The sequence below is a fragment of the Ambystoma mexicanum genome, chromosome 1q (genome assembly GCF_040938575.1).
Source record: "Ambystoma mexicanum isolate Mex_15411 chromosome 1q, UKY_AmexF1_1, whole genome shotgun sequence".
Classification (NCBI taxonomy): Eukaryota; Metazoa; Chordata; class Amphibia; order Caudata; family Ambystomatidae; genus Ambystoma; species Ambystoma mexicanum.
The window spans coordinates 1,097,277,673-1,097,292,763 of record NC_090922.1 but is presented as its reverse complement, the minus strand read 5'-3'; the positions used below and the strand labels follow the sequence as shown (position 1 = coordinate 1,097,292,763).

The 15,091-nt window shown below is 46.0% G+C and overlaps 1 protein-coding gene across 3 annotated transcripts in view; it reads right to left on the bottom strand.

Moving 5' to 3' along the window:
- Nucleotides 1-15,091, bottom strand: part of BTBD8 (BTB domain containing 8) — a 2,362,893-nt gene that overhangs the window by 205,583 nt on the left and 2,142,219 nt on the right. For all 3 annotated transcript variants that reach the window (XM_069641787.1, XM_069641786.1, XM_069641785.1), the window contains exon 17: nt 267-2,378. In XM_069641787.1, the coding sequence (XP_069497888.1) occupies nt 267-2,378 (2,112 nt within the window). The remainder of the gene's footprint in view (nt 1-266; nt 2,379-15,091) is intronic.

The window sequence follows — 15,091 nt, the reverse complement described above, 5'->3', positions numbered from 1 at the left end:
ATTTGTGCAGCAAGTATATGAATGTTGAAAAGGTATATTTAAGTTCCTTTTCTATATTAAATCTATTGGGTGAGTTGAATACAATGCAACATGTTAAATTTGCATTCTGCAAAGTATGCCCTTCAACAAAAGTTAAAAGTAATGTGTTAATCTTAGCAGCTTTGTGACTATCAAGCTTTCGGAAGTCAACAACTGTTCCAAACTAAATCTCTACCCATCATACAGAGTGTTTTTGTACGATGCATGTTCCAACTACTGTACATTACCTGAAGTTAAATCAGTATTGGAGTTTTCTGTGGTAGAGTTCTCCGTCACTTGATCTTCTAGAGCAGGCAACGGACTATTAGAATTTTCTTTAACTTTGGCTGAGTTGTGCTGATGTCTGTGAGAAGATGGCTCTCTCTTATTTAAGTCCAAATGGCAGGGTCTATCTTGCGATTTCAAGTCAGTGTCTGAACGCCTGTTATATTGCCTAACTTCTATCAGTCCTTCCATTTTACTGCTCATTTTTTGTTCGTCTTTGCAACATGGAGTTTCATTGGTAGACAATATCTGCTTTGCTTTGTTTTCCTCTGCCATTGATGGAGCACTCAACCTATCTTGACCAACAAACACAGCACTTTCCAAATTCAAATTGTTCTGTGTGCATTTTTCTAAATTGTCACTTTTCTCCTTTACTTGGTGGGTACTTTCTACAGACAGAGTTTCGGTTTTTAGTGAATTTCGGCAATGTGCAGCTCTGTGATGTTCAGGCAGAACACCATCAAACACATCCGGAGATGTTCTAGAATCAATGGAACGTGGATTTGGAGTTTGAGTTTCTCCCTCATCTGATCCTAGTTCCTCACATTCATCCACTGACAATAAAACGGATCGCTTAAACTTTGTTGCAGATGGAAACGCTTGACTTTCAACATCATTTTCTGTTGTGTCATCGAAAGCTAAATTGACAATACCTTGGAAAGGTTGGACTATGGCATCAGCAGGACAGTGTTCGACAACATGATCAGCTTCAGATTTTTCATCTTCGGTTTCATCGGCTGATGAGGAGACTTGGTCAACCTCCTGAGCAAAACGTGCAGTGCCACAAGTAGTGTCTTCATTTTGTCTGTCACTGATTAGTATGTTTTCTCGATGTGGCCAAATATCACATTTCTTTCTTGGACCCTCATCATCACTTGTTGAATTCACTCTAAAGCAATCGGAACAAATCTCTTTTTTCATTTTTACTTCTATTCTTAAACTACTATCATATACCTTTAGTTCCTCAGGAGTACTTGTATCACTGCTACTTCGTCCAAGAAAATCATGGCATAACATGGTGCTGCATTTCGAAATTCCTCTTTCATTTGACCCATCATCATCTTGAGATCCCCCAGCATCATAATCCTCTGACCTTGGCTTTATGTCATCAGAAGAGGTGGTTGCACTGGCACTGTCAGACTCAGGACTCTCCTTTTGATGTAAGATACTTGTGTCTAAAGTCCAGTGATCCACAAGGGGTGTTTCTGATTGGTCATGGCTTTCTGGAGTTTCTGTTGTATCAATGTCTTTGGGGGAAACAGCAACAACTTTACTAAACACCTGTCCAGCATGACAATTTGAATCCTCTTCCAGCTCTTCTGAATCAAATTCATGATCAGCCACAGCTGATCCATCTGACAAATTACCATTGATAAAACCTTCAAAATGAGACTTACAGAGGTTGTTCCCATTTGGAACAAATGCAGATGTACTACTCACCCCAGAAGAAAAGCTTGAGCTGGGGCCATTACAATAGTCACCGTTTTCCTGAACTTTTTGTTTGACTAGCTCATGTGTTCTTTCTTCAGAACTATCTGATTCATTATCACAATGTTGCACCACTTCAATGTTATTCCCTATATTTGAAGACAAGGAATGTAATGTACTCAAATATGCTTCATCTTTTACCAGCAGTGCACAGTCTGATTCCTCTCCAGTAAGACTTTCTATAGGACCAATCTTGCAATTGCCAAGCAGGGGCAGATCGGTTGATTCATGGGTTTTAACTTTCTCTATTGAACTTTGATTCCCACCTGCTTTAGGCACAATGCCAGACTTATTCTTCTGAAATGACTCCCTCTGTGCAGGTGATTGAGGCTTTGATGCAGGTTGCATTGTCAAATATTTCTGTTTCAGTTCTTTACCGGCAATGTCCATTTTCTTTGAAGGTTGATGTGCTGTTGGTAGCATTACTGGTTTACCATTAGCTTTGATAGATGGCTTCAGTTTGTTTTTCTTTGAAGGCATTTGTCTGTCCGAATATACATTATCAAAATGTTTTGTTGGAGTTCTTTCTTCATTCTGTTTGTGAGATGATGCAGATTTCACTGAGCTTGTTGTATCATTGTGTAAACCTAGAGATGTTAAAATAATATTGCAATTAGAAAATTGTTGGAAACAGAAATAAATGCTTGTAAAACAACACAGCTTTCAATGTTAACAAGACGTAAAAACAACACTATCTTGGCCTGCTGTTTTAGCATTTCACTCAACATTACAAAAATAATGTTATTGATAGCAGCAAAGGATTCTTAAGCATATCCCAGGTCAAAGGAAAGACCATGACTAAACCATTTGAATGTCAATCTTTCCCCAAAACACCAGAAAGCAAAATCAGAATTGATATGCTACATTACAAAACAACTAAATAAAAAACGCACATTGACACAGAATACATACCTTCATTAGAGAAGGATAAGCAGAGGCCAATCATGTTGAACAATCCAACTGTTAATTATTACATGTCTGTTCAATGGTCAACACTGGAGATTGTTAAGGCACTAAGTTGATTTTCATAGCAGTTAGGTTTGTATCATAGTACGCATTAACAAACTTCCTGGGATGCGCTTAGGGGCAATTTCTTTTTTTAATTTTTATTTAAGGTACTATTTGGTTAAGGAAATTCAGCACCAATAAATATACAGTAAAAAGCATATAACATTCATGAATTAAACAATCAATATACGATTGCGTTCAACTTGCCAATAACACAAAGACATACAATACCAACACTCATCAAACTAATTAAACAATCATAGAATAATCCTTTAAAATTGCCAATAGATACTGGTTAATGCAAAAGATAAGGATACCTGTCTTCCACTCACACTTCGTTTCGAAAAGGTGCCAAAAAGAAACTGTATTTAAAGCGTGAACATCGTTTTTAAAAAGTATCCTCTTTTCTCTATTAAAGCAGAATATTCAATAACCAAGTATTTCAGAATTTCCAAACTGCATCTATCATTACAAAAGTGACAAATCCTCTTTGAAGACATGATATTTTTCTCCAGTCCAATCATTTCGAAAGTCTCCAACATATAAAAGCAGAAATGCATAAATATCCCCCTCAGAAAAGTATCAGGGGGTGGGGGTCAGGAGGGGAAGATGAGCATAGATGGCCACCGGCAGTGAGCAGACATGGCGCGAGGAGCTTTGCTCAGCCTCCCAACAATATTGCAGTTGTCTGAAGCAGGAAGATAGCATATTTTCACGATCCTGACTGCTACTGAGAATAATATCCCTTTGGAAGCCTGATGAGCCCCCCAGTGGAGAGACTATAGGCATTTTGTCATCTTTCCCCATAAGAGGAAAAAGAGGGCAGGAGCTGCGCATGGAAGAGAGGCCTGTACATGACAGAATTAGGCTGCAGGCTCCCGGGGCTGGAACTACAGGGGAGGGCGCAGGTCCATTGGCACCCTGATCCGGAAGTCTAAAAGACCTCGCTCTGGTGTCATCAGAGATGCAGGCAGGGCCTTCACAGAGGGAGGGCGAGGTGAGGGAGTGAGTAGAGAAGGGTGGGGTGGGGGGGATCAATGCCTGTTCCATCCTAACAGCATGACACAGACCTTGAGATGGCAGAGGAGCTGACCCAGAGAACCTGTGGACACTGAGGCAAACCCCTCCCCCCCAACCCCCTTGGGGTATTGATGAGAAGCGGTGCACGGTCTTCAAACATGAGATGCTGCTCTATTGGTGGTCTGCCGCTGGATGATTCCTCTTCAGAGCTGGAGATTAGGCAAAGGCCTTGCCAGGGGGGTGTCACCCAGGACCTAAGCCCCACTCACATCAGGCAATAAACTCAGTACCGAAATCATAAAGATCCAGAAAGGTACAGAGAAGGAAGTGGCACCGAGCTGCGCATAGGGAAACGCTCACTGGCCCGTTCAGAAGGTGCTGTTGCGGGGGGCGACCGACTCAAAGAGTCCAGAAGGGAAGGTGGGCTCTCGGAGAAGCTGAGAGTAAGTCGAAGGAACTCCATGATGGACGTTGAGACGACTCGAGAAGCGCAAAATAGTTCGGTTTAGCACTCTGGAAGTGAAATTTAGGGCTGTTCAACAACCATGAATGAGGTTGGTCAAAGATTCACAACTCTGGCTCCAAACATGTGTCAGGCTTGAGAGTGGTCAGCGGAGTGGAATAACCACTTCCTCTTCATAGAGTGACTTGCTGAGAGGCCATCATCCCTCCAGCAAATTGGTGTTTTTTCTAGTGGACACACAAGGGTAGTCAGGTAACCTAAATGCCTTGAGGGACATTCAATAACAGCATCCCACAACAAGATCGGGGCCCATTCAGGCACAGGACCGATTCAGCGGCTGTGAGTCAAGAGGACGAATGCAGGAGAATGCAGGAGAAGAATCTCAAGAGGGTGACAACGGGCGTCTGGAGCCACAACCACTTTGATCACTAAGAAGGACCTGTAACAGGGTCTAAAGGATTTCCAAGAATCATTCATGGCAATCTTACAGGAGCAGTTTCAAATGCCGGGATCAGATTTGACTAAAACCGTAGTGGAAATCAAAGGGGAGAATGCGCAGTTGGGTGAAAGAAAGGATACCATGGAGAGCAAACTGCATGGAACAGCAGAAGAGGTGCAGGTGAAAAGCAAGCTGCTGGAACAACCAAGTAGGGTTTCCCACAACCTGGAATTTCAAACAGAGGACCTGGAAAGTAGAGTTAAACACCCTAACATCCAAATTATAAGCACCTCAGAGGAGGTGAGTGACAATGCATTCAAGACGCAAGTTCAAACCTAGTTTGCCAGTCTCCTGGGAATTAGTCAGACTGAGGTTTTTCGAATTGACAGAGTACATCGGACTGGCCACAAGGGCAGGGGTGAGAGACCGCTCCCAAGGGATGTCCCAGTTGAGCTGACGTTCTATCCGCAAAAAAAAGGAGATTACAGGCAGCTAGAAAAAAAGGCCCTCTAGAGGTTGGGGCTTCCAGGATCCAACTCTTTTAGGATCTGGCCTTGAGTACGGGTGAGCCCTGGGTAGGGGTTGTAAAGGTACAAAAGTATGACTCCGACACAGAGGGGTCATAATGTTTGCTATAAACCTTTATTCAATGATAAAAAGGAAAGGAAAAGACCTATCTGACCCTAACCCTAAGAGGGATTTCCCTGCCTTAAATGAAGTAGTGTCAGAATGTTCAAAGCAAAAGTCCAAAAGTCCATTGTCGAAATTCTAAATCTCTCCCTTACACACTAACCTAACTAAATCAAAGGAAATGTCTGCTCGTTCCAGAGGGGCGACTTCCATTCCCCTGGACAAATGCCGTTCTTGTCTCAATAGGATTTTTCAAATATGGTTTCAGCCAATCTTTGGCTGTTGAGGAAATGTCTTGTACTCCCCAGCCTTTCTCAGGCTTGCAAAGTAGTTCCTTTGGGTCCCCGACCCTGGTTGGTAGCGTTGGCTGCCTTTCACTGTGTACTGCGCTGAAGAAGCTCTAGTGGGTCTCAGACCCTGGTGGGCAGACCTGGTTCCCTCTCACCAGTTACTTCAACGAAGAATTGCCTGGACAAACTTTGTAAGCTAAAGGGGGTCCTTGACCCTTGTGTGCAGACCTAGTTCCCTCTCACCAGGTACTACAACGAAGAAGAGTAGCATGGATGCACCTCTCTGGCTGTAGTGGATGACACAGACTTGCTTCACTAACCTGCCAAGCACTGTATGTACTGTCCATCATGTTCCAGTTCTCTTTATTTGGGTGCAAGTCCCAGACTCCCAATTTCAACCTCTGTTTTCTCTTCTGTGTGCTAGGTTCACTCTCCTGCCAAGACGTAGTAGAAATCTGTGTACTTCTCTTTACTCCATATGCATTGGGGTCCCTGACCCTCTTTTCCCAGCTTTCCGATTCGTGCCACAACCTCTGTGAGCCTTCACCTCCTTACCAACTACCCGCGTATCTTGTGGTGTGGTGGTCTGCGTGGTTGTATGTTCTGCTGAGGCATCTGGGCTCGTTTTCGCGGCTCTGGTACCTCCCTCGAGCTTCCCTTGCACTGTGGCAGCTCCACAATCTGAATTCCTTCCAAGGCAGCATGATCCCAGACTTCCAAGCTTCCAGGGTCTCTGGGGGACCCAGAGTCTTCGGTCCGGCTAAGGGCTGTGCGTGCCTCGATTCCTGGACACGCCACAAACTCTCTCCTGCCTCTTGGTGTCCCGGTCAGCACCCGTCTGCACGTCTGATTCCTTCTGGCTCTTGCGGCTCCTTCAGCGAGGGTTTGACAATCTGTCTGGTTCTTCTTTGGCTTTTATAAACAAGGCGGGCCTACAGGCAGCAATTTAAAGACGTCTGGCGTAGGCCAAGGATATGTGTGGTAATGGCATACCACAGCGACCCTTTGTTTAAGTGGCAAATGTAAGCCACGGTGTGGAGAAAGTCATAACTAACTCTGCGACAGAGAATAATCACAAGGTCAATCAATCCACTGTGCACCACCAAAATAAAACAGACATGGCGTGCTGACACAGACACAGAACTCCTAATAACCTGCGAAGGACAATGCATCGAAATCTGTGCACAATCCTGTCCAATGATACCACCAACCAAGGACCAAAATCGTGGTACTTGTGGCGATAATGAATTACCAACTCACTCAATCTGGGGGTAGCGACATGTCCCCTGTTTTTGTAAACACCAGCAATAGACTGTAAAAGGAAAAAATATAAAACGGCGGTGGACAGAGAAAGGAAAAAAACACAAGACAAATCCTATCAGCTGCAAATTGCCATATTCCCTTGGGATTGTTTGTAATTGTAATTTTCTTATGGATGTATTGACTTTGGGTTTTAGTTCTTTATTTATGGTGGGCTTTGTGCATGCACTGTGCAGGTTACAGCAAGCTTAGTACCACAGACATACTTACTTGATTTTCTTCCAGGCATAGGGAGGCCTTGATTGACAAGAAAAAAAGTTCCTGCTTAACTAAATTTGCGTGATTGGCCTCCCACTTTCAGTGCTTTACAACACTCAGAGCCCTGCGACAAATATCTCTGTTCTTGTTTTAACTATAGAGGCAAAGTGGAGGGCATTTTGGCCATTTGATAGTTAAGTGTCAAATGTTATTGCTGAGATAAGCCAGACACGGTGCTTCTGGTCCTTCTTGCATATGACTTTATCTTTATATTCAGCTAACTCTATAAATACTTGCTTGCTCCTGTCTCCCTTTTGTGTACCACCTCTTTTGTTTGGCTTTAAGTTGTCACCACCTGCAAATAAGAATTGCCGGAAGGTTGCTTGCAATACCCCTCTTGATCTGCAGTACCTGCGGCCTAGCTTTCCTGTGTGTGTCTCTCCCGCTCTTTTGGATTTCTAGACTTGGCTATGGGGTCTGTGCTTTCCACAACACAACTTACTCCTGCAGTAGGGACGACACATTCTTCATGTTTTCGACGTATGGGGCATTCACCTGTAAATATTTGAAAGTGTGGGATCTTTAGACTCAGGGTCAAAAGAGGTTTCAGTGGCCACTGGAGGGGTTGTTTCAGGTGGACCACTTTGTTGTCTTGCGCAAAGCCTTGGAACAAAGAAAGTGTAAGTTGTCTAATGGTCACTAGTCAGCTTATTTCACACGGCACAGAGTATCTATGGACAGATTGCGCAACAGTCAGACTAGATCGTTTAAGAACTCTCTGGCTAGGTTGGAGAAAGAATTAGAGCAGAATGGGATGTTCTCAAAAGCCGTCTGGCAAAAGGGTAGACCCACTAGCAAAACAGGCCTCTACCCAAGTGTTTCTGCAGACACCAGTAGAGATGCCGGTTCAGAGGCACCGACAGCGCCACCTGTAGATTTTTTAGATGGACTAGCACCATGCTCGGCTCACCTGACGTTCTGCAAACCTCCATTTCTGTCCCCACCTCCAACCGCCACGCCACCACCAACTGTCACACTCCCCAACTGCCCACGCCACAGCAAGCTGCCAGTCCAGCTACCCCCCATCACCCTCCCCTACCTCTCACACCTCCACCTGCACCCGTGCCACCCCATTTTCCTCTTCCGCCACAACCACATCTCCCCCCAACCACCAGCCCCACCTCCACTTCCGCCGCCAGCGGCCTCTACTTAACACGCCACCCTGGACCCGGGCTGAGCAACGTAGGTTCCCAGCTCAATGTAAATTAACTGCCCTGTCTAACCCAAAGTGCTTACCAGGCAAGATATTCAATTGTCACATTCATTTATGTCTGAGCAACCCTTGCTAAAAACTGTGTACATCTCAACATCCTCTGCTCAATCCACCCTTATGCCTATGCGCACCTTCTCTCAGGCTAATAGTGATGCGGAACCTATGAGGATTCATACTACCTAGAGCTCCACTGACTTATAACAATTCCCCATGTTGCCTGATAAAGCATGCCGCAGTCCACGCCAGCCAGAGTGTGAAAGCAGCACCTCCTTTCGACGACAAACAGCAAGAAGTCCAGAACACAGACAACCCATCGTACGACATCACTAAAGACACAGCAAAGCTGCAATCTGCAGAGACCCCTCTTCAGCATCCCACTGGGTTCACGGCAGCTAAAACACTGGTGACTCTGCCTCCAGCACTCCTTCGACGACAAGGTTCCGCTACCTGTCTTAAGGTACAATTTGAAGGAGTGCGGCCACCATCTCATTGACTTCAGCAGGTGTCCCATCGCTCTCAAAGGTTTTTGTCACCAAGCAGCCATGGTAACGCTGTGCACCTGCAGTATAGGTGCATAAGTGCTCCAGCCAAATGGGTTTTTGGAGGACAGCTAGGTGGGCCCAGCACCACAGCTGATTTCTTCCAGCTATACACATCTGTCATCATCCTGGCAGGGATTCTGAACTTTTGAATCAGCGTCCCTCCTGTATACCCATTCCTGGAACGGCTGACACTCTTTGGAACTTTTGCGCATAAGGCCCCAATCTGTGTAGGGTTGGACTACTAAAGCTAGGATTGTGCTGCTTCTACCTTATTAAATGTGAAGCATTTGCACCATGTTGCTGTTCATTACCATGGTATTGATTCTGCCTCACCCTACATCCACCATCTTACACCCAGACACTAACACCTTTCTCAATTTCTCTTGGACCTATGCAGACCTGATAAATGCCTCTGAAGGCTAGATATGCTCCCACACTCATATGTATGCCAGTGTGGGGGGCGGGTGGGGAGGGTGGTGGTGGGATTGCCTTCATCCCTGTTGTGATGCTGGAAATGCATTGGAGGGACAGGGCTTCCATGTCATTGTCCTGTAATCCCTTATCATGTGTGTTCCGTGTTGTTTTCTGCACAGGAGTCCTGTAAGTGCAGCTCTTCCTCTTTTTGGTTGTGGTGAACAGACCCTTGTGATACCCTTATGGCACCCATGGGCCATGGGTGAGGGTACAACCCTGCACCCCTAGTGTATGTTTTTGGGCACCTATGGGTGGCCCACAGAGCAGGGTATAGGCTGGTGGCAGCTTCATGCTAAATTTGACAGGTGCTCTGAGTATCCTCCATGTTGGTATACCCAGGCCCTGCCACAGGAATCAGTGGATTCCTGATAGGAGACAAGATGGCCCCTGTGGCCTCTTGGTTTCTATTACCTGTTACCTTTTTTCCCAAAGTCCTGGGAAGCCCTGACTCGGTCTTTTCCCCTGACTGACTGTTGGGTGGAAGAACCATATATCTTATTGTGTGGAAGGCCAGGCCAGACTGGATGGATGGAGCCTTCCCGGTGACTGTATGTTGTGGGTACACCCTTGGGGTGAGACCTGAAACACTTCATGTTATGGGTGTCTGGTATCTGTTTGTGTGACACAAAGAATGAGACAGACCTGCACAAAACTGACATGAATGCAGTGTGGTGAGCTGAAAGGCTGGGTGCTTGCTCCAATCCACATTCCTTGTCATGAGTGTCCGGATGGAAGAGAATGGCTTGAATGCACTGTGAGCTTGATTGGCTGCCTGCCCGCATGAATGTCCTTCTGAATGATTGGCTGCCTGAGCTTGGCTCATCAGTATCAATGAGGGACAGAACAGTATATCTGCAGACCTCTCACTTACCAGAATTGTTCAGAAGCTGAAGTCGAAACTCAATGCTTAACCTTGAAGCCCAGCTAGAAGAAAAAAGTTTTGCTGGTGCTTGCCGTCAAAGAAATCCGAAAGCTGTAGAGTCTTCAAGCACTGATCCAAAAGAGGACCTGGCTGGGAGACCTCTTCCCGAGCTACGAAGGAAACTTCATGCGAAAGCTAATCTTCACCAAAGCACCCTGGAAGCCATTGCCAAAAGACTGTCGACCAGAGAGGGGGACCGCCGAGGAATCCTGAGGTGAAGCACCCGGACATCGACGTCCATCGTCATCGACCAGGGTTCGGAGGTTTGCCATAACCGCTGGAAGCCCGTTGAGTCGTGTTGCCCAGAAGCAGGGACAGTGTGACGCTGTGCTGCTGGACGACCAGAGCCGCAACGCTCCACCTTTGCCTAAGACATTTGAAACAAAGGACTCCCTTGCCATCACCGTCGACCGCTATGTCCCGCCGGAGAAAGTTGAGGTCGTCGACGAGCCGAGGAGAATCCGCCGGTGGGTTTCCCGCCACCTGAAGTCCACAAAGACACAGACCAACCAAGATCCGAAAGCCAGCCGTGGTCGATGCCAACGCCAACACCCGCTGCTGGGCCTACGAATCTGATTTGCAGCATCGAACTCTTGTCATCCAGGTGCACCGCATGCCTCGCCTTCGCAGGACGTCCACGATCGATTGTCGACTAGCACCGCAAAGGCCGAAGCTGCTATCTCGACGACAGTGTTCACATTTTCTTCGAGGAATCTCGACGCCATGTGGCTCCTGCTTTAAAAGGAGTCCACCGTTGAAGAAACTCTGCTAAACTCAGGTACATTGGGGTAGTAGACTATTTTAGCAGGAAACAATACTATTTTAATCATAAATGGAGGAGGCTTGTCGATACACTTTATTTACAAGTTGCCTAGATGGGGGGAACCTTACACAGAACTGTTTCATGGTAGTGGTACAAAGTATTCTGCCATTGTTTAACCTAACTTGTCTTCCTTCCTATGTCTGATGTTGATTCACATTACTATTTGACTTGTATGCCATTGTCAGCAGTTGGTGCACTTTAATGGAGTCAAGAGTTAACTGTGGTACCACATTGATATTGTACATATTTGCCATATTTGCCAAAGCACAAACTGTATTATTGATTGTGTATATGCATTGAACCTTATTTATATAAAGAAGTGTGTCATCACATAACATAGTGTGTGGATATTCCTTTGTGGGGGGACTTGGGGACTACACAGCACTTAAGAATCAGCCTGCATCATCTCCTGAGAGCTTAAGCCTTGATTGCTTGTCCATTCTACCATATACAGAATCTTGGCTGGGGTGCTCTGTGCTTCTACTCTGCCATATAGAGGGCAGGAGTCCACAAAACCCCCTTCCAGTCTTTACACCCGTCCCATTCATTCTTGCTGAATGGTTTTATGACCTCCTAATCAATGACTCTTCTTGTCCCAAGATGAACCATCCCCTTTCCTGTGGATTCTTCTACCCCAGCTACACCAATATGTTATGCTCTGATCTCTTTCACCACTTTCAAACACTTTTAAGTTCACAGGGCTCCTCAATGTTCGTATTTGCTGCCTTCTGTCATGCTGTGCTAGAAAGGTGTGTTACTGACCCACCAAGGCAAGACTGCTGCCACTTGCAATATTAAAGCTTTAAAGTATGGACATTTCAAATGCGCAACACCAATTGGGATGAAGTTTTGAATTGGGAACTATTTAGGTCCATAATCTCTGTCTCTAAGAACAACATTGTTTCAGTAGCAATCCCTGTGCTTCTCCACCCTATCCTTATACCTGGGTATCTTTAGTTTATTGTTTTTTTTAAAACAATTTTATGAATTTCAACATGGTCATTACACAATAGCAACAATATGCATGTCAACTCACATATACATTTCCATGTTATTTACCCCCCCCTCCTTTTCCCCTCCCACCTCCCCACTCCCCGAGCCTACCACAAACCACTATCATCTTATCCCTCTTCTGCAGGCGTCTCCCCATCCTCACCCCCCGACGGGGTGTCCTCCTCTGAGCTTAACTGGTCGGACTCAATCAGAGTCGCTACCATACGTTTCCAGGCCATCAGCGTGTCTGCTTCTTCCTCCCCTCCACTATTTGCTGCCTCCCTCCACACCACAGTTTCAGCGTTCGCCCATTTCTGAAGGTCATGCCACCAGGCTTCAACTTGTGGTCTTCTGCTCGTCTTCCACCCCATTGCTATCCTATGTTTACCAAGTATATATATGCCAGGTCTTTGAGTTTACTCACATGTTTAAATTTGCGCGGCCTGGGGACACCCCCCCCCAAACATGCATGCCCACGGAGAATTCACTTCCAAATGTATCTCTTTGCTCGCCATGAGGTGGGCCGCTTCCCTCCAGAATTCCCTTATTTCGGTACATGCCCAAAACATGTGGACCATTCCTGCTTCCACTTCCCATTTTGGACACGCCTGTACCCCAGAATTTTTAAATTTAGCTATCTTTTTAGGGGTCAAGTATGCTCTGTGGGTGACATACAGCTGGATCTGTTGTAATCTCACGTTCCTAGACAATTTTTTATAGTATCCCTGTGCCCTGGTCCACAGCCCATCCCCCATTGGCTCCCCCACCACCTCCTCCTCCTCCTCCTCCTCCTCCTCCCAATCACGTCTCGTATGGGTCACTTCTTTCCCCACCCTGGCCAGCAGTAGTTCATATATTCGGGAGACCACATGGCCCCCTCTGAGACATCGTAGAGTGTTTCTATAGCGGCATCAGGCTGTTGGCTCAACACTGCTTCAGGAGACTCATCTTTTATCATTTTCACCAGCCTAGCATATGTGATGTATTGTCCCCGGTGTAGCCCCGCATCCTCCATCAATGTATCAAAATGTACTATCTTCCCATCTCGCCATACGTCCCCAAGGGTCGCTATACCTGTAGGTTCCCATTGCTTCCTGATGGTCTTCCTCGTTTGCACATCAATCCCTTTCAGTGCCACTAGCAGTATCTGCGGTGAACACGGGAAATGGATCTTCATACCTGGCACCTCCCCACCCAGGTCTAGCAGTCTTGCACCTCAACTCCGCTGCAACCTCGGCAACCACATCCATTCATTCAAGAAATAGGGGTACACTCAGCTCTCAATAATTTGGACTCAGATGTAGGATCTTCTGATAACCACCTCACCACATATTGGAGTTGACTGGCCAAGTAATACAACTCAAAATTGGGCAACCTAACTCCCCCTAGTTCATATGGGTTCTGTAGCTTCCATAACGCTAGGCTGTTCCTTGAGTTCTGCCATATGAACCCCCTGCATATGCTCTGTACCTTGGCAAAGAATTGCTTGGGTATCAGATATGGGATGTTAGCAAAATGGTCTAATAGCCTGGGCAACACCACCATCTTTAACAGCGCCACTCTCCCCATCATGGTCAACGGCAGCCTGGCCCAAAACCCATGCTATTGGCTATTTTAGCCATTGCTCTCTCAGTGTTCTGCTTATGTTCGACTTCCACCTTATGATATATATCTATTCCTAGGTATCTGAAACGTCTCGGTTTACCACTTCATCTTTAACACCGGCAATTTATGCCTTGGTGTTTCTACATATCTACCCAGGGGGAATATGCTGGATTTTTTTGGGTTCACTGTTATGCTAGATAGCATTGCGTATCGTTCCATAACCTCCAGAGTATACTGTAGGTTCTCCTCAGGGTACCTCAAGTACAGCAGCATGTCATCCACATACATTTAGATCAGATGTTGTCCTCCTTTAGTGCTGATCCCTACTTCTTCATATTGCTGCCTCAAGTACGCCGCTAGGTGTTTTTGTGCCAAAATGTACAACATCGGGGACCACGGGCAGTCCAGTCTAGTGCCTCTACTCAGTTGCCATCTTTCTGTTATAGTTGCTCCCGTCCTGACTCGAGCTAATGGTTTACTATATACCAATTGGACCCACTTCAAATATACGGGCCCAATACCGAACTCATTTAGGACGGCAAACAGCCAGGGCCACTTGACTGAGTCAAAGGCTTTCACCGCGTCCAGAGAGATTATTGCCACCTCTTGGGGGTTTCCCTCTGTCTGCTCTATGACGTGATGGAGTCTTCTAAGGTTGTCAGATATGTGTCTGCGCGGGACATACCCTGTCTGGTCTGGATGTATAAGCTTATTTATAACTGGTCTCAGCCTGTTCGCCATCACTGCTGTAAGTATTCTATTGTCTTGATTGAGCATCGAAAGCAGCCTGTAGGACCCACAATCCATGCCTGGTTTATTAGGTTTAAGGAGCGGAATGATGATTGCTTCCCGGAGGGACGTAGGCAATGTGCCCGTGTCAAACGCTTCGTTAAACATTGCTAGCATCGGAGAGAGCAGTTCTATCCTGTACGCCTTATAAAACTCACTTGGAAGTCCATCCGCCCCTGGTGCCTTGTTGGTGAGTAGCATCTTGATTACTTGTTCTAGCTCCTCTATCGTTATTGGGACTTCCAGGCTGTCCCTTTCTATTTCTAGCTTGGGTAAAGCAATCTCCATTAATGTTTCGTGCACATCTATATCCTCCCTCTCTGTGACTTCTGAATACAGTCTCTTGTAATATTCAAGGAAGAATTCATTTACTCCTTCCCGAGTATCTTGTATCTGCCCATCTTTCCCTTGCATTGCCCCAGTGGCATGTTGGGGGTCTCGCTTTTGTATAGCCAGGCTAGTAACCTGCCTGGCTGGTCTCCTTCTGCATGCTGTCTCTCCACATATTTGT